Source organism: Maniola hyperantus, chromosome 3, assembly GCF_902806685.2.
Source record: "Maniola hyperantus chromosome 3, iAphHyp1.2, whole genome shotgun sequence".
In the NCBI taxonomy this organism is placed as follows: Eukaryota; Metazoa; Arthropoda; class Insecta; order Lepidoptera; family Nymphalidae; genus Maniola; species Maniola hyperantus.
Window position 1 is genome coordinate 5624814 of NC_048538.1, and position 26461 is coordinate 5651274.

At 36.4% G+C, this 26461-nt stretch overlaps 1 protein-coding gene and 2 long non-coding RNA genes across 4 annotated transcripts in view; 2 read left to right on the top strand and 1 right to left on the bottom strand.

Annotated features, from left to right (window-relative positions):
- Nucleotides 1-9493, top strand: part of LOC138404751 (uncharacterized) — a 622276-nt gene extending 612783 nt beyond the window's left edge. Inside the window, exon 3 of the long non-coding RNA XR_011238554.1 lies at nt 9459-9493. This is a non-coding gene — a long non-coding RNA (uncharacterized lncRNA). The remainder of the gene's footprint in view (nt 1-9458) is intronic.
- LOC138404745 (uncharacterized) lies at nt 1387-2755 on the top strand. Its single transcript, XR_011238548.1, has 2 exons — nt 1387-1635; nt 2370-2755. It is a non-coding gene; the product is annotated as an uncharacterized lncRNA (long non-coding RNA).
- LOC117996216 (uncharacterized) lies at nt 2877-22955 on the bottom strand. Of its 2 annotated transcripts, XM_069509587.1 has the most exons (28): nt 21856-22955; nt 21162-21220; nt 20509-20639; nt 20013-20160; nt 19826-19930; nt 19649-19742; nt 19467-19580; nt 19134-19384; nt 18945-19062; nt 18729-18861; nt 18522-18640; nt 18339-18451; nt 17964-18173; nt 14862-14973; nt 14532-14649; nt 13836-13972; nt 13638-13742; nt 12898-12984; nt 12389-12496; nt 11105-11187; nt 10392-10538; nt 9905-10063; nt 9281-9381; nt 8521-8707; nt 7899-8090; nt 6332-6437; nt 5418-5553; nt 2877-3533 (listed from the first exon to the last, which is right to left on the bottom strand). In XM_069509587.1, exons 1-28 carry the CDS (start codon nt 21964-21966, stop codon nt 3385-3387), a joined length of 3633 nt encoding a protein of 1210 aa, XP_069365688.1. In that variant the 5' UTR covers nt 21967-22955; the 3' UTR covers nt 2877-3384. The 2 variants fall into 2 exon arrangements, with proteins under 2 accessions (XP_069365688.1, XP_069365689.1); XM_069509588.1 differs by lacking the exons at nt 18339-18451; nt 18522-18640; nt 18729-18861; nt 18945-19062 and having other exon boundaries at nt 21766-22952.
- Between the last annotated feature and the right edge of the window lie 3506 nt (nt 22956-26461).

The following is a 26461-nucleotide window of genomic DNA, read 5'->3' on the forward strand; positions in this document are numbered from 1 at the left end:
GATGATGATGATGATGATGGTGATAATATAGATACATACACCTATCTACACGTACACTGTACAGTGCAAACTGTTCATGGGAATACTTCTTGCGTCATACAATATGACGCAACGGGATGTGATACCGTTGAGTTGATGAGTTGAGACCATAATATTATGGAGTACATTATCATCAGACATCAGCCCATCACCGGTCCACTACTGAGAACGAGTCTCCTCTCAGAATGAGAAGCCTAGTAGGTACATGATACTTCAAAAATTTGCAGCAACCGCCCGTAGGTATAGTCCGCGACAGGTCGAGATGTCAATCGTGGTATGAGGCGGGGGAACGCCCCGCACACCCGCACGTCACCCGCGCTCGCCCGCACCGGGCTAGCGCGGGGACTGTGCCAGTGTGTGGGGCGTTCCCTCCCCGGTTGCCATCTCGACCTGTCGCGTACTATAGGTACAGCTACACAATAGAACTTTCCAATCCAATCCATCAGTCTGTATGCGTCCACTGCTGGACAGAGAACTGTGCAAAAGCGCGCTACCACATAGGTACGGTCCTCCGCCTTCCTCATCCACCCGCTTCCCACCACCTTCTTTAGGTCATCGGTCCAGCGGGCTGGAGGTCGTCCTATACTGCGCTTACAAATACATAGTACGTGGTCTTTTTAGGATTCCGTACCTCAAAAGCCAAAAAAGGAACCCTTATTAATTAGATCACTTTGTTGTTGTCTATCTGTCTCTCTGTCCGTCATCAGTCTGTCTGTCTGTCTGTCAGCCTGCCTGTCTGTCTGTCTATCTGTTTGTCTCTCTGTCATGTCTGTCCAGAAACCTATGGGGTACTTCCCGTTGACATAGCATGATTGAAGAATTTGGCAGGTAGGTAGGTCTTATGGCACACTTAAGGGCATAAATCCGAAAACCGTGAATTTGTGGTTACATCACAAAAAAAAAATGTGTTCACGAACAAATATAGTATAAGTATAAGTTTCAACTTTCAAACAAAATTAATAAACCCTCGGTACGCGAGTCTGACTCGCGCTTGGCCGGTTTTTTTAAATTTGCATGGTGGCCATTTTGAAATCTTCAATAATAATAGCACTCAATGAAAATTTCAAATCTCTACTGTTACGGTTCACGAGATACAGCCCGCTGACAGACGGATTGACGAACGGAGGGATAGACAGACGGACAACGGAAGGTCAGTAGTAGGGTCCCGTTGGCACCTTTCGATTAGGGACCCTAAAGAACATATAAGTGAATTTGTACAGTCAGTGTATCCATGTATTTGCGGAATATTGTAGCTCTAGTAATATAACAGCTCTCTGCGTGATACAAAGAGACTGTTTGGCCCCAGGACTCAAGTAAACAAACTACACGTGACGTGGGCCACGCAGCTGGTGATAAAGGTATACGCAGTACGTACCATCATATATTTAAAAACCGCGAACGATCCTTATCAGTAAACAAATTGTACTATCGATAGGAAGACGTTATCTATACAGCTATTTATACCAACCAGTACACACAAGTTAGCCAAGTACATAAATCATGAAACTTTTAGTGATCATCCTTTTGATATTTGTGGCGATTTGCCAAGCGAGACACCTGCACCCCGGGCACTTTGATCGGGACGAAATGTCAATTGTAAGTATAACCTTGCATTTTTAAGCAGAACTTTAAATTACTTAAATTAAAGTTAAGTTTTTCTAAGTTACAGTTTAGAATTAAAATAATATGTTGTAGTGTAGCTGAGAGGAGACTCGTGCTCTGGGTTATGGGCTGATTACACCTACCGAGTAGTGAAGCGAGACAGTAAAATGTCATTCGGCCGAGACAGTGCTGTGGTGGCCGTTTATACATATTTCGAAATTGCGCCGAGGACTCGTAATGGTACGATTACACCTACCGAGTAGTGAAGCGAGACAGTAAAATGTCACTCGGCTGAGACAGTGCTGTGGCTGAGAAATTGTGGCGAAATTGCACTCGTTAAAGTGTTTATACCAACCGAGTACTCGGCCGAGGACACTGACTCGCCACTGTACTCGTTAGGTGTAATTGTACCATTACCGGCGATTGGTTGATCATGATGATGATGATGATGAATGTAGCTATAGGTAAACAATTCACTTGAAACCATTCATATTTACAACTCAAGTGCACTCATAACTTTACAAGACACGTGTAAAAGAAAGGACAACGCGTAGGTTACAAGTAGCTACATAGTTGCAGCCGGAAAACTCAGGAACCCTTATACTTGCACTTGGCCGGTTTTTTTTTAGATTATCTAAGACCTTGGTGTATTATAATCTCTCTGTGCAATACCAACTCTTCTAATAAATTATGAAATTCTTCTAATTACGAAACTTTTTTATTTTCAGGATATTTTTCGTAATCGGAAGCAGTCTCGATTTGTTCCCCCGAACAACGAAATATTCTTTCAATCTCTTGAACCCTGTGAGGACGGATTCCAAAGGGACGTATTGGGAATATGCAGGGAGGTTTGGGATTAAGTGCTAGTTTTAACTTCCTGCTTCGGAATAAGTATGCATAAAAAGGATCTTCGTTTTCGGTTGTAGTAGAAAAAGAACCAATGCCAAATATATAACTGAGGCGTATACCTACAAAATGAGATTTTAATTTTACAAGTGCTTTTCGAATAGGTCCATAAATATCTATGGAGTATGGTATGGACCGAATTTTTCAATCGCTTGAAGAAAAAATGATGTTTTAATACTTTATTTTTAAATAGAAAAATTTCACAAAATTATTTCTTTGATTCAATTAGGTACCTATTAGATACTATTGACAGCCCTTATTTGAAAAAGTTATATTACTCATTAGAAAAGCTACTTCAAAGTGGCATGGCAAAAATGAAATTGCGTAGAGGTTGTACACAAAAATTTAATAACAATGATTTATTTTACACATTTTACAAGATTAGATAAGTAACTTATAAAAATAAACTCATTTTTAAGTACACTGAATTGTATTTGTCATAGCGACAAAAATAATTGGCGAATTTGCGACTATTTTATATTTTCTGGCGGGGCCTCTCGATGGCCAAGCCGTTCTTCGAAATGCTTGACAAATGACAAGCCAAGCAAGCTAGCCCAATGCCCCGTCTATACATTACGCTCGTGTCGGTATCTTGACCACAGGCCGTGTGGCACGACATTAGAAATTGCGTAAACTTCTAAGTAGGTCGTTTACGAGGACATCATAGCTCTAGTTTCTATCCTGATATTATGACCAAAATGACATCATAATATGAGACGTTGTCTATTGAAAAAATATATAGGTAGTGCCTAGTGGTTTCAGAGAAACGTCGGTGTAAGAAAACGCTTCTTCATGGCAGCTGTATAAATTCTAATTGACTGAGCTTAGGATTGCGTCTCACATTAGGGACGCTGGGGGCAACGTGACTGCACCATGGCCTGACAAGGGAGTAGGTAGGGTAGCAACTCCTCGGATCCAAGCACCACGCTCGCAGCAGAAGGATTCCACGTTGCTCAGAGCGCGCATATAAATTGTTGTTACACCTCCTGTAAATTGACAGATCACTTTATAAACTAGGATTTTAACGCGAATACAATTTTAGCGGTTAGTTTTATGTACTTACCTACATTCATCTATATTATATATAAAAGGAAGAGCTGACTGACTGACTGACTGACTGACTATCTATCAACGAACAGCTCAAACTACGAGACGGATCGGGCTGAAATTTGGCATGCAGATATCTATTATGGCGTAGACATCCGCTAAGAAAGAATTTTTGAAAATTCAACCCCTATGGGGGTAAAATAGGGATTCAAAATTTGTGTAGTCCACGAAGTGAAGTCAGCTCTATGTTTTTCCATAGGTTTTATGTTCCGCAATCCGCACGACCTAGGCATTTTCTTTAATTTATAGACTAGCTAGGCTAGACTAGACAGCAATCAGACCTGTTGACAAATAAATGCAGCCTTAGATGGATCGCGCTTGCCTAGAAGTTGGCTATTCACTCTTGACTTAAAGGTACCTATATTCAAAGTGGAGGGGAAAACTAATGCTAGAAGGGCGTTCCATATCCTACTTATGCAAATAAAATGACGTGTTTGTGTCAAGTCCCCCCCTATTATTGTCCTGACTTTGAACTTTAGTTAGTCTACTTGAATCTAATCTTGTTGATTTTTCACAGTAAGATATAAATGAGCAGAAAATTAAGTGAATGAAATCTAATATTGTTTTGAGATTAAGTATTCTATGTACAAACCATACATTTTTCGCTGATTTTTTGTTTTTATAGGAAGTTTATATTTTTATTCATGCTCCGACCTCGTTTGGAAATATCAAGATGCAATAAAACACGTTTATCGGTAGGAAATGTGACAAAGTATAAACATTAAAACTGAAAAATCTGCATTTTTGGCTGTTGAGCAATCGAGCATGTTATTATTAATAACAATCTAATTCTATCTTTTGTAATCTCTTTTGGATATAATATAATTTAACTAGTTTTTAGGGTTTTTAGGGAAAAAGGAACCTTATAGGATCACTTTGTTGTCTGTTTGTCTGTCTGTTTATCTGTTAAAGGCTGATGCCCGCGACTTCGTCTGTGTCGATTTAGTTTTTCAAAATCCTGTGGGAACTCTTTGCTATTTCAGTATAAAAAGTAGCCTATATAACTCTCTTGGTCTTTTACTATAGTCATGCAAAAAATCACATCGATCCGTTGCTCCGTGGCAGCGTGATTGATGGACAAACCAACAAACCAACACACTAATTTTGCATTTATAATATTAACAGTGAAATGATGTTAATAATGGGTATGAGGCGGGGGGACGCGGACGCGCTATAGGTACTAAGTTATAAAAATATAGGCTTAGCTGAAACAGGCAGCAAAGTGTAGAAACAAGATTTCAAAGGTACCGTTTCTAAAATGAAACAGTCCATTTAAATCTTCACTCATTCATTCAAATTTTAGAAAAAATACATAATAGCAAGAAAAAGGGTAGGTTATCCTTTTTTAACGGTCCAAACAATTCTGTTTTTAATAAAGGTAAGTACTGAAGATTTTTATGAATTTCTGTAAAATAAGTAGGTACTACCCGTGCGCGATAAGTTGAGACTCGCCTGGAATGCAACCCTCCGTCCGCTTGCCCTGTAACCTGTAAAGCCCTCAAGCTCCCGTGTTGTACTGTAGACAACGCCATTTTTTAACATCTTAGTCTCGTACTTGCTTACGTCACGCAACGATGACGCGCTCCGATTTTTGTCTACAGTACAACCACGCTTCTGTGGCGTCACCGCCCCCCAGGTCTCAACTTATTGCGCACGAGTAGTAAGCTGTGTACAAGGACTATCCTCCACTGATCGTAGGTATGGTAGGTGATTACAATATTTTTTAAATAGGTATGATATGTATATTCAGTCTTTTTTCTCACCAATAATGATGAGCTGCGTGCCGAGGTACGCCAGCGCGTGCCCGTGCCTCGGTATGGACATCTCTGTCTCTAGCTTCCACTGTCGCTCCTTCCAGTTCCACACGTCTATAGCACCTACACTGCTTGGCGTTTTGTCCTGCAAATTAAGAAAGAAAAAGGAAGGAGCTGGCAAAACAAAACATTCTTGTTCTTTTTAGCTTCCGTAGACCGTACCTCAAAAGGAAAAAAAGAACCCTTATATGATCACTTTGTCAGTCTGTCTGTCTGTCCGTCTGTCTGACGCATCTATCAAGAAAACCTATAGGCTAGGTACTTCCCGTTGACCTAGAATCATGAAATTTTGCAGGTAGGTAGGTCTTATAGTACAAGTAAAGGAATGAATCCGAAAACCGTGAATTTGTGGTTACATCACAAAAAAGGTGCGTGCCCGGAATCGAACCCTGACCCTCCAAATAGGAGGCCGAATGGCTTAAGATTTACCCATTAGATTAGACTATCACCGCTACATAAAGTTATCATTTTCCGTTTATTGCAAAAATTAAAAAATAGGATTGTGAAAAATAAAAATCACTAAAAATCAATCGAACTTGCGTAGTTGCCGAGATTGTACACGATATAGCAAGTATATCTTCTTGAACATACATAATATCCATACTAATTTTATAAATGAAAGTGTGTCTGTCTGTCTGTCTGCTAGCTTTTCACGGCCCATCCGTTCAACCGATTTTGACGAAATTTGGTACAGAGATAGCTTACATCCCGGGGATGGACATAGGCTACTTTTTATCCAGGAAAATCAAAGAGTTCCCATGGGATTTTTAAAAACCTTAATCCACGCGGATGTAGTCGCGGCCATCATCTAGTATTATATAAACATAGCAAACTACATAAAAACTTGAATTTTGTTTGATTACCTTATCGGACATTTTTCCTGCTCCACCGATAATATACAGTTTATCGTTCATGGAAAATAATGTTGCAAAACATCTTGGAAAACGCAAACTGTGTATCTCCGTCCACCTTCACAGAATTTTTTATTTTAAACTAGCCTTTTCCTGCGACTTTGTTCGCAAGGATTTATGTTTTTAGGTATCTCCAGAGAAAAACGGAACCTTTATATCTGTTAACTGTCTGTCTGCATGTCGTGTCTGTCAAGACTCGTCTATGGTATCAAAACCTATAGGGTACCTACTTTCCGTTGACCTAGAATCATGAAGTTTGGCAGATAGCATAATGTCTTATAGCCCAAGAAGTAAAGGAAAAAATGGCCTCTTTTCAAATCTCGAGGCCACGGATTTAGGCTGTGCGTTGTCTGTCAGTCAGTCAGTCACAGGTACCTACTGTTTTATGAGTAGATACATAGAAGAATTCATGAAACAAATTTTTCAATTTTAAACAATAGATTAAGTAATTTTGCAAGCCTGATGAAACTGGAAATGGAAAAGAATGATTAGGTAATATAATATGGATAGGTACAGTATTTCATTGTAAATAATGTTTTTGTGAAGAATTTCAGTTTGAATGGATGGTACCTATAAGTAAGTAAGTAGATAATTCTAATGCTGATTGGGACTCTAGTGGATATTGCGGGTCTTCACACGCATTCCTCACTTTGCATCTTTTACATATAAGGCATTTGGCAGGCTTGGACTAAACTCTACAGAGATGTCATCACATCATCATCATGATCAAGTCATGACCATCCCACTACTGAGCACAGGTCTCCTCTCAGAATGAGCAGCGTTTGGGCCATAGTCCGCCACGCTGGCCTAGAACTGTAGATTGGCAGACTTCACACACCTTTGAGAACATTATGGAGAACTCTCAGGCATGCAGGTTTCCTCACGATATTTCCCTTCACTGTTGTAGCAAGTGATATTTAATGCCACATAACTCCGAAAAGTTAGATTTCCCGGGATCGAACCTCCGAGTCCCGACCTCTCGAACAGGAGGCGGAAGTCTTTACCACTATGCGATCACGGCTGTGGCGTTTTTTTTAATATTATAGACCAGAGCTTGGCTGCAATCAGACCTGGTGTCAAGTGATGATGCAGCCTAAGATGGAGCTCGCTTGCCTAGAAGATGCCTATTCACTCTTAACTTAAGGTACCCATATTAATATTGGAGGTGAAAACTGATGCTGGAAGTGTGTTCCAAATCTTAGCGGTTCGAATTAGAAATGAGGAGGCAAATTGCTTCGTACGTATCCGTGGAATTTCGACTACGTACGGGTGCAAACCTTGGCGATGCCTTGCGGTACGATAGTAGAAAGGTGAAGGAGGAACCAGGTCGAAAAGTTCTTCAGCACACTCTCCGAAATATATCCTGTAAAATACCGATAGACATGCAACTTTGCGACGATGTTCTAAACTTTGAAGTTTAGAATTTCCCAGCGTTTCGTCACCAATGAGTCTTCTAGCACGATAGTGCGATAGCCTAATAGCTGTGCTAATAGATAGATAAATGTCATGTATTACTAACTCATTAGTCTTAGAGTTATAGCATTCCACGATGTTGCAGACGGGTCTTCTCTTTTCGCCGGTCATGCCACCAGCTACCCAGATGTAGTCGCGATACTTGGTCACAGCTGCTGCCATGCGCGCCGTTGACATCGCGCGGACTTCGCTCCAGGAACCAGTTCTTGGGTCGAACCTCTCTACTGACCGAAGTACTCTGTGGAACAATATCAACGTGCCAACCCCCTGTCAGACACCACACATTAAAGTTTAAGGCCAGGGGGTTGCCACGATACTGTCGGCAATGTCGGTGTCTGGCAATGCATGACGTGATTTCTAATAAGTACTATTTCGAAAAAAATATAAAAAATAGACTTTATTGACGAAAGATTTTAAGTAGGTATACCTGTTATGTGCCAAGGCCACTATGATCCAAACTTCATAGTCGCTGATCGTTCCTCCCTGTGTTGGGAACAGCTTAAACTTTCAGCTTTTATTAAATAACGAAGGTCTGGCACGCGCTGGCTCTCTCTATATGTGTTTTTGATTAATTATCCTACTGTCATGCTATGATACTGTTTATAGTATGCCATTCGTTCTAGTTGTAACCACTTTACAGCAGTCATGAGTAACATAATATGTTTTACCTGCCCTTTTTATCCTGACCCCCGATCGCATACAGAGCCATGCGGTGTACCACGAGACCGAAATTCTTCCTCGGTACGGCTAGACCAGATTCACTGTACCAGGATTTCGTGACCGGTTCGAAGCTCCACACCGTGGAAACTACTACGGATTTACCGCGTAAGTCGTCTTCTCGAGGATCTGCACCTCCTACCGTGCACAGAATATCATCAAGAAATGTATGATGTCATACTCTATCCATGGAAAGAAGTTAGTATAGCGTGTTTGTGTTACGCCATAGAAATGACACCAAAAATCTCAGTGGGAGTTAACTATTTTGAGACATTTTTTTCAATGAACATTCGAATTTCAATTCAAAAATGTAAAAAAAACATTCGAAATTCAATTCGAAAACATAGTTTCTTTTATGATAGGTTGGTGACTCAAAATGTTTAACGCCCACTGAGATTTTTGGCACTGTCATTTGTATGATGTTACGTATCAGAGAGAGTGCTATACTAACTTCTTTCCGTGGATAGAGTATAGTAAAAAGAAAAAGGTCAATTTAGACGTCAGAATGTAAATCTTTTTTAAAGAACATAACAAATGTCAAAAAGAAGGTTCAAAATGAATCAGCTAAATGTAGTGCGTGACTAAATCGAGGGAAATACATAACCGGAACCTCTTGAAAGTGTCCTGAATTTAAGAATAAGCATTTTAGTTCTTACACTCGCAAGCAAAAAGGAGAAAATAAAAATAACTAAATCAAACTTGATAAATTACCAACAAGAAACACACGTCCACGTAGAAAAGCAACGGAATGATGATGTCTGGGTTCTGGGAGTTCACCAACTAAATCCCAAGAGTTGGTGACCGGATCAAACCTAAAAAATATTTTAAAGATTTCAGGAGAAATATGGCATGGACCTTTTTAAATTCCTTTGTATGAGATAATAGGTAGGTATAGTACGCGACAGGTCGAGATGGCAATCGGGGTATGAGGCGGGGGGACACCCCCCACACCCGCACGCCACCTGCGCTGTCTCGCACTGGGATAGTGCGGGGTCTGTGTGGGTATGTGGTGCGTCCCTACCCCGATTGTGATCTTGACCTGTCGCGAACTATACTTAGCTATATAAATTACTAGCTGATGCCCGCGACTTCATCCGCGTGGATGTAGGTTTATCAAAAATCCTGTGGGAACTCTTTAATTTTAATAATAATAAATTATATTTTACCGGGATAAAATGTAGCATAATCTGTCCTTCCCCGGGATGTAAGCTAACTATGGACCAAATTTCATCAAAATCGGTTCAAGTGTTGGGCCGTGAAAAGCTAGCAGACATACAGACAGACAGACACACTTTCACATTTATAATATTAGTATGGATATGGATTTATATATACCTAAAAATATCTTTGCCAGTGTTTCCAGCAACCCCATAAGAGGTGTGAGGGTCAATACCTCCGAATACTAAAACTGTTTCTCTATCCCAGTTGAATAAAGATCCATCAGTCATATAGGTTTTGTTTGAGGGCCCGAGAATGGAAGTGGAGAGCTTATTCCTGAAAATATTAGATAAATAAAATACATAGCTGCGTACAATAGTATAGTATAGAGCGTGCTCTGACTTTGCTCAGACTTAAGTTTCCGTTAAAACGAGACAGATTTATGTCAGCGATATAGCGCTGTCTAGTTTTAACAGTATCAAAGTACGCTCTATAGATTTCTGCCATTGGTGATGTCGCAAGATTGAACACTGAACACTGAACAGTCATGTAAAATGATATTAAATCCTTGATTCATCACGTTCACATAAAAGTGGTCTAAAGTCCATGAACAAGAGAAATGAATGTAAGAATGATGTATTTATAAAGAAAACGGTAGATTCACATGTTTATTCTGGCAAGTGATTCCTTGGACTGGTTGAACATGGAGGTTTGTGGACTGCGACCTTTGTTGGGCGACGATGCGTTGGCTTGCTGTCCCGTGCGACCATCGTTGGTCGTTTGGGCTCGCGGTGCAGTAATTTGAGATTCTCTAAAAAAAAAATCATTTGGAGTAAATAACTTATATATACCCGTCTTAATCACGATCACTCCCGTGCCCCCTGATTGTCATAATTACATTCTTCATTTTATACATACCTACATATATTTACGTTATTTTCAGTGGCGCGCAAAGGGTTTGTTTGCAAGTCTGGGTAGGCATTAGTTAGTTACCTTATTTTAGGTAGAGCATAAAAAAACTGAGCATTGAACTGTTTCAACTAGCAGTGCTCTCATTTTGCTACGTCACTGGTTATTTTGACATTATATTTACGTTCTATAAACGTAACAATTAAGACCCGTGATAGTCTAATGGTTAGGACGTCCGCCGTTGGGAGGTCGGGGGTTCGATTCCGGGCACGCACCACTAACTTTTCGGAGCTGTGTGTTTAAAAAAAAAATATCACACACTTTAACGGTAAAGGAAACCATCGTGAAGAAACCTGCATGACTAAGAGTTCTCCATAATCATCTCTCTTTCTAAAGATCGATGTACCTACCTACATTATTTTCTGCCGCGTACTGTAATGTAATGATAATGATTGTTTTGTTCAGTACCTTTTGCCACTCGATAAAGCTGCGGTTGCAGCAGCCAGGTAGCTAGCTGCAATGCTGTGTCTTCTCTCACCGTGACTAGCGTACTGTATAACATAAATTAAAGAGTTAATCAATAATTAGGGTTTAGACTTTAGACACTACCCATATATTATAAATGCGAAATTGTGTTTGTTTGTTGGTTTGTTCTTCAATCACGACGCATCGAAGCAACCACAGGGAGCAACGGATCGACGAGATTTTTTGCACGGGCATAGGAAAGTGACATAGGCCACTTTTAGTCCCAAGAATCAAAGAGTTCCCACATGATGTTTAAAAACCGAAATCCACACGGACGAAGTCAAATCACCTAGTTTAAGCTATTCTGAGTTTAAATTACAATATTGGGACCTTCAAATGAAGATACACAGTCATCTTCTAGGCAGGCGCGCTCCACCTTAGACTGCATCATCAATATAGGGTATTGGACTGTAGGAATAAAATGATGATGAGTCCGTGAAAATACGTTCCTTTTTGTTTTGTATGGTAGCTTATGACATAATATTATGTCGTAGATAATCGCTGGTATAATATAATAATAGAGGAATGGGACCAGTCCACAAATGGACGATGGACGCATAGACTGATTAAAAATATAAATAGTTGGGTATCCAGGAAACACGGAATACTGACGTTTCGAATGACACAGTGTTTCACAGGACATGGGGTGTTCATGCAGTATACAGAGCGCATAAAAAAAGAGACGGCAGTAAGTGTATGTACCTACTGCATAGAACCGATAGACGATGCAGAACATTCACTGTTCCGTTATCCTCAGTTTGAGGAAGAAAGAAGGAATGTCGTGGCTGAGCTGGGAGAAGAGTTTGGAGTAGAGAGCCTCATAAGCGCAATGCTGGAAGAGAAAAAGAAGTGGCAGATAGTTCAGAAATACATGGAAGGTTATACCTTAAAGGAAAGTAAGGAGAAAGACGAAAGAGGAGGAAGTTGAGTTAGACCGCGGCAGTATTATGGTAGGCCAACAAGGCGGGAACATTACTGCTTAGAGAAAGGAGGGGTTTTTAGTCGGTAGGAGTCCGGCACTATGTCCATGTGGATTCCCCTCCTAATCGAAAAAAAAAAGATAATCGCTGGTATTCTCACGGATGACGAATAGAACTCGGATGACGGAAATGCAGTGCGTAATTGCCGTAAGTATTACTATTTGTGATTGCAGTCAAGCGCATGCCTATACAGTTTTAAAAAAATCAGGGCCTAACTGATTGAATCTGGATATTTTTGTAACCGTACGTTGTCTGTAGTACTTGTGGCAACAGCTCCGCTGCTAGTTTCACTAGTGGTGTTCATTTCTTCAGGGTCTTTTACAGGTGGGCCGTGAATAGGAGATGAATAAGGCATCTGTGAAATGAAGAAATAATATTTTTGACAAATATTACCTTCATTTTTTCTTTTATTTTAAGGATTTTTATGTCTTTAATTTTAATTTAAATCGGTACTCTTAATATAAATGCGAAAGTGTGCTTGTTTGTTGGTTCATTGGTTTGTTGGTTTGTCCTTCAATCACGTCGCAACGGTGCACGACAAACTAAGTTGTAGGATTCATTAATCAGATTTTGAAAGGAAAAAACTAAGACGTATTTGACCAGTTTTATTTAAATTGTTTTTAGCTGGAAAAATCATTTTGTCGCTGTCGTCTTGCGAAATAATAAAACAAGAAGGAAACCAAAAAATGTATGACGTAGTGATGCCGGACGTTTCTTACGAAATAGGGATAATGAATAAATAAAAACAAAAGTTACATGCTCCGGCTTCAATTTGCACATGTGAATCTGCTGTATTTGTTTACAGCACTCGTGTGTTACTGGCTGACGTACATTGCGTTGTTTCTGCAAATTGGAATAGCAATCTCCAAGACCTAAACATGACTACAGGCTTAAAATAAACAACACACTAAAGCAAATAAACATAAATTCGTTTAAACATGAAACTGTAACTAAATTAAGTACTTAATCGAACAAAGTTGAGAATCATAAACTAAAAAGAAAGAATAATAAATATTATGAAGATCCTGAAACTTTTAGATGATGTCGAGTTCTAGAATTTCCTACCATCTGTTTGATGTGCTATTTATTAATATTATGATTCGATGATTTTATAATATTATGATTTAAAAACTTTTTTTTAAACTACAGCAACAATTTTAGGGTAAGTAAAGAGAGTAATAAAAGAGAATAAAATAAAAACGTGGCAATATAGGAGCATCTTATACTGAACTAGCTGCCCTGGCGAACTTCGTTCCGCCTATCGATCGATTATCGATTCAAATTTTTTTTCTTCTTTTTTTTTCTCTCTGTAAGAACCATCCTCGTACTTCAAGGAATATTATAAAAAAATAATTAGCAAAATCGGTTCAGCGGTTCTCGAGATTTGTGATGAGCAACACATTTGGTGATTCATTTTTATATTATAGAAGATATGCTTATAGATAGGTACCACGATATGTCAGTACTATGATTGCTTTTAACAAACTACCAGGCACCTCTAAATCCTTCTGTTTTTGTTCTATCAATGGACTTCTCGTTGGTTCTGGGGAGGAATTCTTTGGTAGCGGCGATAGACTTGATGAAGGACGATCTTCGTTTGCCTATAGAAAATCACTTGTACATTTCTTTAAATATAACATGGCCTGTATTCAGGAAAAGACTGGCTGAATAATGTGCTGAAGTTTCCATAATACCTTTTTTCTGCCTTCGAGAACGTCACTCACTGTCGGAAACTTATCTCCCGTCAATCCCTTTAAGGTCGCAGGTAGTGGAAAGTCAAATTTAGGTCTTCGCGTTTCCATTAATTTATCATCCATTCCTCGCAAACTGCCTGAAGGTAAAAATAATACAATCGTGTGTATATTTTTGCTATTCAATTTACTTAAGTAGAATTTTAAAAAGATATGATAATAAGAGTTGTACCCAATTAAGTATATTGTACTCAGGATTGAATCACTGTCCTTGATACAAACATTGTTTCCTGAAATACGTGCAAAAGCTAAGCCTGCTTTACTGGTTTGAAAAGTTATGAATTAATTAAAAAACGGAATCGTGGTAGAATGAAACGAATGATTTATCTTACTTACTTCATTCTTTTACAAGTTAAAACAATCCATACTAATATTATAAATGCGAAAGTGTGTCTGTCTGTCTGCTAGCTTTTCACGGCCCAACCGTTCAACTGATTTTGACGAAATTTGGTACAGAGACAGCTTGCATCCCGGGGAAGGACATAGGCTACTTTTTATCCCGGAAAATTAAAGAGTTCCCACGGGATTTTTAAAAACCTAAGTTCACGCGGACGTAGTCGCGGGCATCATCTAGTAAGTAATAAAAGAAATAAAAATATAGAACTATACAAAATTAGTAGATATAGGTTATTTGTTCACCGTGATTATCGTCGGATCGTCTCGTCGGTTGCATCATAGCCATTTGTTGATACATTTGCTCTTTAGGTACTTGGAACTCCTCAAGATATTTCAGAAAATCCTTATACGTGACGTGGTTCTGCGATAGATATTATTTGAACATAAGTATTATTCGTGGAACTATTTGTCAACTATAACTATTTGTGTAAGAATATTTATTTAAGAAAATTCTGGTTTAATGCCACAGGATGAGCTGTAATGTGCCAAATTTTACATGAGTTGGTACAATTACAAGGTGCATTTTTAAGCATTAAAAATAACTTAAAATGGTATAATTATTGCTTATAATACCTTTTCTTCTCCTATCCAATTTCTTTCGGCGGGTTCATTCAAACCCAAAACATCTATCCAGTGATAATAGTTCTTAGAGTTGTTGCCGTACCAATATTTGATTATAACGTATCTGTTAAAAAATAAACATAAGTATTATCATTTTCAAGCAGGTATCAGGCAGGCAGTGGCGGTCACAGGGTTTAAAGCTAGGGTAGGCATTAGTTATGGCAGACTAAAAGCTTAAAAAAAAAAATTTAAACATTCTACACCAAATACCAAAATTTCAGGATTGTAACTCATTTCGTCTAGGAGCTAGAGACCCATGACAGACGGACAGAAAGACAGCAGAGTGACATTAATAAACCCTAAAAAGCGGCCAAGTGCGAGTCAGGCTCGCGCAATGAGGGTTCCGTACTGCAGTCACAATTTTTCGACCTTTTGCACGATAATTCAAAAACTATGATTCATAAAAATAAATAAAAATCTGTTTGAGAATGCACAGGTGAAGCCCTTTTATATGATACCCCACTTGATATAGTTATCTTACTTTGATAATTGAAAATACTAATTATTTAGTTTATGACCACAATTTAATTTTTTTTGTGTGATGTAACCACAAATTCACGGTTTTCAGTTTTTTCCCCTAATACCAGCTATAAGACCCACCTACCTATCAAATTTCATGATTCTAGGTCAACGGGAAGTACCCTGTAGGTTTCTTGACAGACAGACAGACAACAAAGTGATCCTATAAGGGTTACGTTTTTCCTTTTAAGGTACGGAACCCTAAAAATTAGGTAGTTAAATTAATAGGTAAATATAGGTACAAGTCGTTAAGTAAATACAATAGTTCATTTTAAAAAATAAAATCTGATTGTTCATTATAAGGAGTAGTTAGTTGTTTAGGGGTCAATATACCCTAAATATTTTGTCTCTGTTTTAGGTAGGCTATACTAATTTATGGAATTCTAATTAATTTGCACTCAATTTGACCGAAATCGGTTGAATGTACATTGAAAATCGAAGTAACAATTAACACTAGCATTATAATCGAAAATAATGATAGAAATACTTTACAATAATACATTATTGTACTTATTTTTGTTATTACTTTTATTGTAGATTTTAATTATTTTTATTTTATTTATAATTTTATTGACTTTTGTAATAATATGGGTACATTTTTGCCTGAAATAAAGAACATTATTATTATTATTATTATAACGAAAAAACAAAGGTTCAGTGAACCTTCCTCGCCAGCCGGCAGACAAACCTACCTTAAAACAAAAAAAACGACTAGGTAAATCTACGTCAGAATATTTTGATTATTGTGGTAACGATCGTGTATAGTATATAAAACAAACCCTAAATTGATTATATTTATCACTTACTTACCTAGATTAGAAAAAGTTCTGAACCGGAGATATAATAACCTCAACATTTCCAACGCTTGTTAAATTGATTAGCGAACAAAACCAATTTAATCATTCTGTTATCACTAATAGGTACACTAATAAGATCTCACACACATAACCTGCAAGTAATATTCACTTTTTACAAAGAAAACCTTAAGAAAACAAACAAACTTTCTTGAAAACAGCTCGAGTGCCAAACTGACAACTGACAGCGCGCGCCGCGCAGCGCGCACTTCGCCGGAGACGGCGCGAAAATACAAGATCAACAAACAAACTTTATAATTTCTTAGAATTTAAAACGTACTTAAATTTATGGAAAATAAAATAATATCAATAAATTAATAACATTGAAAAAGTAGAGAATCATAATAAATATAGTTTTAGAGCAATAGATAAAATACTCATTTGTTTACATGAACTTACGAATTTAAATCACGCGCGGTTTTCAAAACAATATGTCTGATACAAATTTCTCTCTTGTGATTGGACAGAAGTACTGCTTATTTGGGCCCGTTAACGACGGGTCATTTGACGCACACATTAACAGATTTCGAGGTGAATTGTGTCACACATATAAACGTTTTCTTGTAAGCCGTAAGCATTTCGGTCCTCAGCTTTTTCGTCCGATGCCGACCGCGCAATCACAATCGCGACCGCTCGTGATCGTTTTGAGCGGGCGTGCGCGAGTTTTTGAAGAAGAGGTGTGTGTAATATTAATATTATTATTTAATATTAATTATTTTATGTATTATTTTTTAAATAATGTTATACTAACAATATTATTTAACATGAATTATGTAAGTATTTTTTTTTGTAAAGCTTTCATATAAGTTTGAACATGTCTAATGGTAGGGTAAGCAGTGCTTTTATGCCTCTATGACCTGCACGCCACTGCAGGCAGGTATTCAAGCAGGTTTGGGTCGTTTGAGGTTAGGTCAGTTTAGGATTAAATCTTTTATTTTTGTCTGGGTGCTTCTCTTGGTGGCTATCTCTGGATAATATTGCCATATTGGCGTACTTAGGTATATGGTTCTGTAAATTTATTCAAATTTTAATTCATATTATTTTGTTTAAAAGAACTATGATTTACAGCACATATTATACCTAATTGCTGGAATAACATTTCAGAACGAGTAGTTGATGTATTAATAATGAAAAAGTCGGGTGCCTCTTTTTAATTAAACCTTTTCTTTTTTAAATTAAAATCAGGTAAAGTTTGGATATTTTTCAAGTCACACCTGATTGAATGTTGGGATAGTACTTAGGTATAGGCTTAAGTATTTCCGCGTATTTCTAAGAAAATAAAGCATAAGTGGAAACGGTATCTGGTGCTCGTCATATTATTATTGCGCTATTAATGTATCTATTATTATGTCTTCATCAGTCGTTACGCTTTTACATTTTCCTCATTAGTTTATGCTGTTTAAATACACCTACTATTTTTGACTTATTTAATTACTATTTTCCCTCATATATTGTTATCAACAACGGAATAATAATTTGTAATTTTTGAGCTAAGCCTATCTACGACAGACATCTAACTGAAAGATTTATCAAAGGTCTGTGATGTCTGCCAATCCGCAGTTGGCCAACGTGGTGGCCATAACCTTCTCATTTTGAGACGATTACTCATTCATTGATGATGATCATTAGTAATATATTTTGTTCTGGTATCTATAAACTTAACGCCATTGATTGAACTTACGCCAGTCCATCGTCCACCATTTGCTGTATTTCCGGTTCGTTGACAACCTCCAATATCTCAGCATTTTCTGGGTTCCTCTTAATATCCACCAACTGCCAAGGCGAGATAAGCCCAAACCGGACACATCGCATCATGTCAACTGCATGCCTACTCCTACTTGCCCAGTCTCCATACAGCCATCGTATACCAGCCATCAGTATTTCGATCTCACTAAATTTTGAGACAAAGGATATAGGTATTTTTTCTTTTGTTATTATTTTTTGTGCAAAGGTTATAAAATGCAGCATTTTCTTTATTAGGAGTAATCTATCTTTAAGCCCATTTATTTTCCTTTATTTTCAGAAAATTTACCGTTTTGAGAAATAAAAGATTTACCTTGTGACGCATATGAAGTTGGAGTTGAGGAATGTCATGACTTCCTCAGCTTCAAGGTCCAAAAAATCTCTTGAAGCAACAAGGGGCAAAAAGAACCTCATTACTCGGGGAATCTTAAATTGTACAAGCATGAATGAAACATCAAAATATTTTTGGTCGACGAAGTAATTTTATTAGATTTACCATTAAATCCATCACTGGTGCTATTCCCTTGAGTCTAGCCTCTCTATACAAAGCAAATGCGGAATCCTCGTTAAAGAGATTTTCATTGACTATAAAAGACCAGCATTGATCTTCTAAATCTGTTTTCAAACCATGCTAATATTATATTTAATTTAACCATAAAAAACGTCTATATTACGCCAGTTAATAATAAGCATTTTAAAGTACCTTTTATGCCTAGATATTGAGCAGCGCTAAATAAATTCAGAACATTATCTCTTTTTAGTATTTTATTACTTTCTGGACCACTAAAAATCATCCATTCATAAATTGTGTGGAATGATTCTGGAGTTACATTTGTCTGGAATTTTGTTAAATTATAATTTGTGTTGGTTTGCTTAACTGATACAAACTGGCTTCTAACTAACTAACCAATTTACTTACACATGGTAATTCTATTTCTCTTTGTATGTTTATTTCAAAGAAGGAAGAATAAATTTCAAGTACCACATGATGGCAATGAAATTCCTCTCGGCCAATATGTATAATCGTATCTGTATTTCTGAGGAATAGACCTATTAAAATATCTTCACAATAATATTATAATTTAGAGTTAGGTAGTAGGTAACCTACATAAAGTTGTGTAATCTTCGATAAAACTCTTGAAATAAATCTTTTTTCTTAGGAAGTTGAACCCGCATCCAATCAACAGGCTCTGACAGCGTGTATCCAAGATTACTCAAATATTCCACGTTACCATCTTTTGAACAATGTGGCTTTGTTTTAGTATTCTTATTAATTGAAAAGGGTTTTTTAACTTGTGTATTGGCATTTGTTTCTCTAGGTCCATACTGAAGTTGCAATTCTGGGTCATTGTTATCCTTCTACGAATGAGAAACCAACTTTAAGCTAATTATTGATGATTGTATCAATAATTATAAAAATATTTTTTAATTCAATACTGACGTTATTTTCATCATCGTCGGGTTCACCTGTTGCCTTTCCTTCAAATTTTACTTTTACCTTTGCTTGAGTAGGGTCTGCCAAAAGAACACCAACTGTGGATGATTGAAATACTACCTTGAAAAGAAAGGAAGCCAGTTTTAATAAAGTTTTCTAAAACAATAATTGTGTGATAAATTACTGACCTGGTTCGATTGAACTTTCAAATTACCACTGGGAGTAGGTTTAAAGGGGAATGAAGCCATTTTTTGTGTGTTAAATTCATCAACACTATACATACTGAAAATAAATAGGTAAAAATGAAAAAGTGTCGTGCCTATTGTAGTTTTTGAAATAAGTATTTCCTACGATTAAAAATTTACCTTGAATTATCTGCAGATGATGTAACATTTTGATAATTTTTAACATATTCGGAAGCAAACTTGGATGCGTACGTATCAGGCGATTGACATTTTTTTTTCGATTTTCTGTTGATAGTTAAATCAATTTTTTATTTTACAAAAATAATTCAATAAATATTTCTGATAAACATTAGTACCTGATACTTACTTTCCTTTTAAATTCCACGACATATATGGTGCTTCAATTAAATGTCTTGACCAATATCTTTCTAATGTGTCTCCTGATTTATCATATAACGTATTTTTGTAATTATTTTCGTACAGATAATTTTCTGTTCTCCTGAGAAAGTCGAGTGCTGTAATTGTCATCTTTTGATACTCATACAACTTTTTAAATAAATATAATAAACATTAGCGATCTTTAGAATATGACTAGCTTATGCTCGCGACTTCGTCCGCGTGGACTACACAAATTTCAAACCCGTATTTCACCCCCTTAGGGGTTTAATTAAAAAAACCTTTCTTAGCGGATGCCTACGTTAGAATAGCTATCTGCATGCCAAATTTCAGCCCGATTCGTCCAGTAGTTTGAGCTGTGCCTTGATAGATCAATCAATCAGTCAGTCAGTCACCTTTTCCTTTGATATATTTAGATAAGCATTGTATATATACAAAAGTTTTGAGTATATTAATATCTTACTTACAAATATCGCTTGATTTTGGAGAGAGATCGGAGAGTGAATTGCACTTATATAGTTTAGGCTTAATAGTAATATGATACCGTTCAAAAATACTTTTGCAAGTTCTTTTTGATCTCCTTTTTACTGTCTTACTACTGCAATAAGGTATAAGTATAAGTAAATACATGAATGAATAAATACACATTTATAAATACATATTATTGTTGGCATTTATGGAGTTGAATTTTAGAGATTTCTTATGTCACCAGCTAAGCTGATGACACTGTGCATATAAAAAGAAAAGATGACGAAAAATTTGTGGTTTCGCAGAATATGAAATAATTTTGAAATCCACGAAGTCGTTGGGTCTGATAAAAATTAAAGCGTCTGCGTCGTATTATCTCTCTTCGTCGTATTCCTCATTGCTGACGGTCGTGGCCCATTTTTATTAATTACATAATGGTAAAGTTTTCTTGGGATAGTAAAGTGGTCGGCTTTCAGATCCTTCGACATCGGGTCAATTAAGAGGTTTCGAGTCTTATGTTGTTATCCGATGTTACTGATAATAACTACGACCAACGGCTTACTTTACTGTGCTCTCTCGAGCCACCAATCTACCTAGATATACCTACTTACCTAGTTAAAAATAAATAAGAAGTTATATTTTAGACTCTTACCCCGAGTTGTTATGTATAAGTGTTGCGTTCGATGCATCTGATTCTTGTTTTCTATTTATCTGGATTAAAAATTCAATTTTATTGACAAAATAACGTATAACGAATACGTTATTTATTCGTGAATATTATAATTCATAGTGGGTATTACCTATACTTATTAAAAAGAAAGCTATAGGTAATCTTAAATATTTTTCAATAAAAAAATTCTGATTCATGTAGTAGTTATACCTATCTAAATTATTAAAAATTATTTATCAATGGATAGGTACGAAGTTAAACTACGTACGTAGACACGTGTAAGTAATATATTCTGTGCAGGTTGCTAAATAAAATTAATTGGCGTTTTGAAAAGAGTCACTAGCTGAGTTTCTTGACAGCTGTTCTGTGTAGAATCTGCTTTTCGAAGCAGCGAAATCTTGAGTAACTTTGACCTATCATATTATAGCGCTTGTTAAGTGTAAATTACCTAAGCTAATGCCTCAAGTAGGCCTACATGAAATGGTATGAGTTTCAAGCAAGAGATTACAATTAGTGTGGGTTGTAATGGGGTGGAATCACTGGTGGAAAGAATTTTCAGTTCCAAAGAAACCTAAGCGTAACTTACTTTTTCCAGACTGTTACTTTTTAACATTTCAAATTCATTGAACGAATAATAAAGAAACATAAAGCATATTGCATAAAGTATTGTCTTTACGGTATTTAGAAACGCCCAAAACTCCTCCAAAATTTTTGACAGTTGCAGTTTACGTCTTTTGATGTAAATAATTGTCAAGCTTAAAAATATTCCCATTATTCCAAAATCCATGGCGACCAGTGACAACAAGCTCTGCAACTCGCACTCTCTGCAACTATGCAAAAAAATCCTATAGAAACCTTCAAAAATAAAGAGACGGTGGATATACCTACCTACAATATTTTACGCACTCTCCAAACATTTTTTAGCCAAGTCTTAACTTAATTATTAGATTAGTCAGCAGTTTTCGGTACAGTCAGGTATTCGTAGAAGACCCAAGAACGCAATGGATTACTCTGTATTTCGCTTATCTGTTCGTATTCACTGTGTCTAATCGTTGAATGATAAGAAATCCTTTGGGATTTCGTCAACTTTGAAATATTTAAAACTTTATTTAAAAATCTATTATTTGGAATGGATTTTTGATTTGGAAGCTTTTCAATACACAAATATCGTTCAATTAAAAAATAGGTGCACTACCATTGCAACTATTACATCCTTAATTTAATCGCGCCCGTAAAAATAATATTACTTGTATAATATTGTACAGTAAAGTTATGTTATATTAAAGCACAATAGCTTGCATTTTCTATAATCTTGATGTTTTCTCTAGCGATTGCATTTTATTGACGCACTACATAAATATACATGTTAATTGGCTTATTAAAATATTTGCAATATCTTTTCTTTATCAATGTTTTTTTACATTATTTTCTTTACGATTGCGAACCTACTGGTCTTACATATTCTATTTTTTTTCTTAGTGTCTTAAGTTAATTCTCCACACTTTCTACTCAGCTTTAACTTTTAGCTTTTATAAAATAACAAAGGTCTGGCACGCGCTGGCTCTCTCTCCTGTCATGCTATGATACTGGTTATAGTACTTGGATGTTATAGTATGCCATGGTGTATCTACTCGTAAGTTTCCTTTATTATTGTCCCAAGTGGCTAACGTGACGCATAACATTAGATTATGAAAATACCCAGTTTCTGCTGAAGCCATTGCTTTCCATGAAATAACACACCCATAAGTACCTATAAGTATTCCAATATCCTGAATATATGTTGCGTCATATTTGTCTGCCTTCTTTAAAAAGATATGTACAATTAGTATTCATTTCTGTAGACCAAAATAAAATGTTTTTGGGTTGTAGTTGTAGGTATATAAGTTCTACTTTTTATCTAAGCTTTTTAGAGAATTATTTAATAGTATCCCCACTTTATAAATAATTAGTAAAATTTATTTTTTATCAAAATGTGTTAGTCGTGGTTTTATAACAATGTAGGTAACAACCATCCAATAATTAATCTATGGTAGTAACCTTATTAGCTAACAGAACTGCGGGATAAAGATATCCTAATTCCTAATAACGGATAAGCCGTGGTAACACAATTATTGTACTGGGGCGTCTTCAACTAGCTAAAAAATAGTCATTGATAAAAGAAAAATAAATTTGCTTGATAAAAACTCCAGGTAATATTATTAAAGGAGTGTTCAGTGACTAAGTATGACGTACGCTGTAATCGTTTGCAGTTTTCTAAGATAAACGGGTGCCTGGATTTTCGATATAAACAGACTGCCAACAGGAAATATTCGCCATACGTAGCTTTGAGAGCGAACTGCGACGGAGTGTTTCAAGACGATCCTATCGGTTTATCTATATAAATTCACCTACTTAATTAAGTAAGTTCCTCTTTCTTGTTTACCTTTGTTTTATAAAGAGACGTTGCAGTGATGGGTGTAAAATTATCAGCCTGTGCAATATTTTTCTTATTATCTTGGCAATTGTATGTAAAATTTCGTGAATAGTGTTGCACATAAATGTTTGTTACCATCATCATTTTCTCAAAAAAGTGACGTCAACCATTGGAATTCGTTTTCATGATAACAATGTGTAAAGGTATTTTTTTTGGTTATCATTAAATCGATGAGAGATAAAACTTTAATGGGATTAAGGCAGATTTGTTAGTACAAAACCACGTTACATTTTTAGGGTTCCGTACCTCAAAAGGAATCCTTATAGGATCACTTTGTTGTCTGTCTGTCTATGTGTCTGTCTGTCTGTCCGTCGTGTCTGTCAAGAAAACCTATAGGGTTTTCGGGTCAACTTCCCGTTGACCTAGAATCATGTTTGGTAGATAGGCAGGTCTTTTAGCACAAGTAAAGGAATAGATCCGAAAACCGTGAATTTGTAGTTAAGTCATCATAAAAAACATTAATCATTCATTAAAAAAATCTTACATCACAAAAAAAATGTGTTCATGGACAAATAGGTACCTAATTAATATTTTCAATTTTCAAAGTACAATACCTATACCAAGTGCGGTCTCGTATGAAAGGGCTTGACCTGTACATTCTAAAACACATTTTTATTTATTTTTATGCATAACAGTTTTTGATTTATCGTGCAAAATGTCGAAAAAATACGACTGTAGTGTAGTACAGAACCCTCGGTGCACGAGTTTGAGTCGCACTTGACCGGTTTTTAAAATTACCACAAGTAGGCAAGTATTACCTACCAAGTTTTAAAGTGACGGAACTAATATTTTTGAAGTTTGTTTTGTGTGTCGTTAATCGTTAAGTATGTACCTATTTACGGCATAATATGGTCTATCTGACAAATAAATATGTGAGAGCCAAAGGATCCAAGGACCAAGAACCCGGATCTCTCGACATAAATAACTAACATCATCAAGGCTGTATCACACATTTCTTACGATGTAGGTAGATACCACACATAAATTCCGATTGTTTGCACGTGGATTTTTTTAAACTGCATTTTAAGTCTATCTATCTAGGCTAGTACAAAATAAATTGCAAGTTTATGATCTTTGTGTGAGAGTAAATACCATACTTAATTTAATGTTATTATGTAGACGTACAAAATATGATCTTTATTTATAACTATACTTAATTACCTACCCGCAACAAGTGTCTATATCCGCATAAATTGTTTTTTAATGACTTTATGATCTCAATAAGATTATTTGTAAAAGCCCCTTACAAAATGTCAGATAAAAAAAAATGATCTCAATAGCAATTTCTAAGTAGGTAGGTACCTACGACAGGTACTGGATCATCATCATCATGATCATGATCAACCCATCAGTGAAAAATTAGAGATGCGTGCGCGGGATCGAACCCTTGACCTCCCGAATAGGACGCTAATGTCATTAGCACAGCTCTGATCTCCGTTTATTTAGACTCGTGACTTCGAAGGCTTTTTGCCCAATCGAATCTAGTTCTGATAAAAAATTCGCAGTTTGACGAGGTTTTTACATCTGGCTTACCTAAGTACTTTTTGCTTGTTTTTTCAATCAAGAGCAATGCTAATGTTTGACCAAGCCTTGGACGTTTAACTGTGTAAATTTAAACTTCCGCTGTTGATAATAGAGAGAGACTCAAAGAAATCCTGCGTTTACAGTTAATACATAGGTAGGTAACTTTTATATAATTATCCAATTAAGATTTGAGAACCTCCTTCTTTTTGGAAATTGGCTAAAATAGACCACTGGACTTGTTTCTCGTCATGTAGGTAATGATGTTTATCAGTTCTAATGTTTCAAAATAATTTTGTTAGCTAAAAATTACAGTCTTATTTTGTTAGGTACCTACTTTGATTTATGTACGTATAATTTTAATTGTTTTTACAAATGGTACCTACAGTACGCGGCAGAAAATAATGTGTACATCGACCTTTGGAAAGAGATATAGCGGTTTTGTAGAGCATTGTCTCTGTCGTTGAGAACGACAAAACATCACATAGGTATGAGTGACAGAGACAACTCTCTACTCTCTACAAAGCCGAAACCTCATTCTAAAAGGTCGATGTACATTATTTTCTGCCGTGTAGGTACTGTATACGAGATGTCATACGATATAATACATCATAATATTATGCAATGAATTTACTTATAACTTACTTATTCTTTAGTCCAGCTTTTTGTAGAATTTCCATCCATCCATTCCCCTATCCATTTGGAAAAGTATAGTTGTCTGCCGCTTCTTACCAGTGCCAGCTTACACCCATGGTACCCATGCTTTTATGTCTGCTAAGTAAGCTGTTTCGTAAAAAATATTTTTAATCAGTTTCAGAGCAATGGCCGACAATGAACGAATCGTCTTCCCCGATGAAGTAGAGAACGCAAAGGCCAAAGTTGCTGAAGAAACCAAAGAAACAACGACCAACTCCATCGAAGAACCTCCCATAGAAGCAGGCACCATGCAACTGAGGAACATGATCCAAGTACCAGGAAATTGCCCACCAGGACAGAAAATGGGCGTTGATGGAATTTGCCGTGACGTATTCTAAAAGAAGTTATAACCTTTAAGGCTTTAGTTGTAGGTTTGATTTTCATAAGAATTTCTCAATTATTTTGTATGGAACTGATAAATTCGAATCATCACCCCACTGATTGAAATTCGGTGTACCTAATCTATATAAGCATAAAGCAGTATTATTTGTTTGGATAACCTATTATTAATTAATTAATTATTATTGTGTTGTTCCTCAATAAACAATGGTAATATTTTTAAGTAAGTTTTTTTAATATATTATATAATAGG

Coding starts and splice junctions, on each gene's coding strand:
- LOC117996216 (XM_069509587.1), bottom strand. CDS start 21,966: ATGGATTTTGGAATAATGGGAATATTTTTAAGCTTGACAATTATTTAC. Junction 20,640..21,161: donor CTTATACATAACAACTCGGG/GTAAGAGTCTAA, acceptor ACCTTATTGCAG/TAGTAAGACAGTAAAAAGGA. Junction 19,385..19,466: donor CCGACGATGATGAAAATAAC/GTCAGTATTGAA, acceptor TCTCATTCGTAG/AAGGATAACAATGACCCAGA.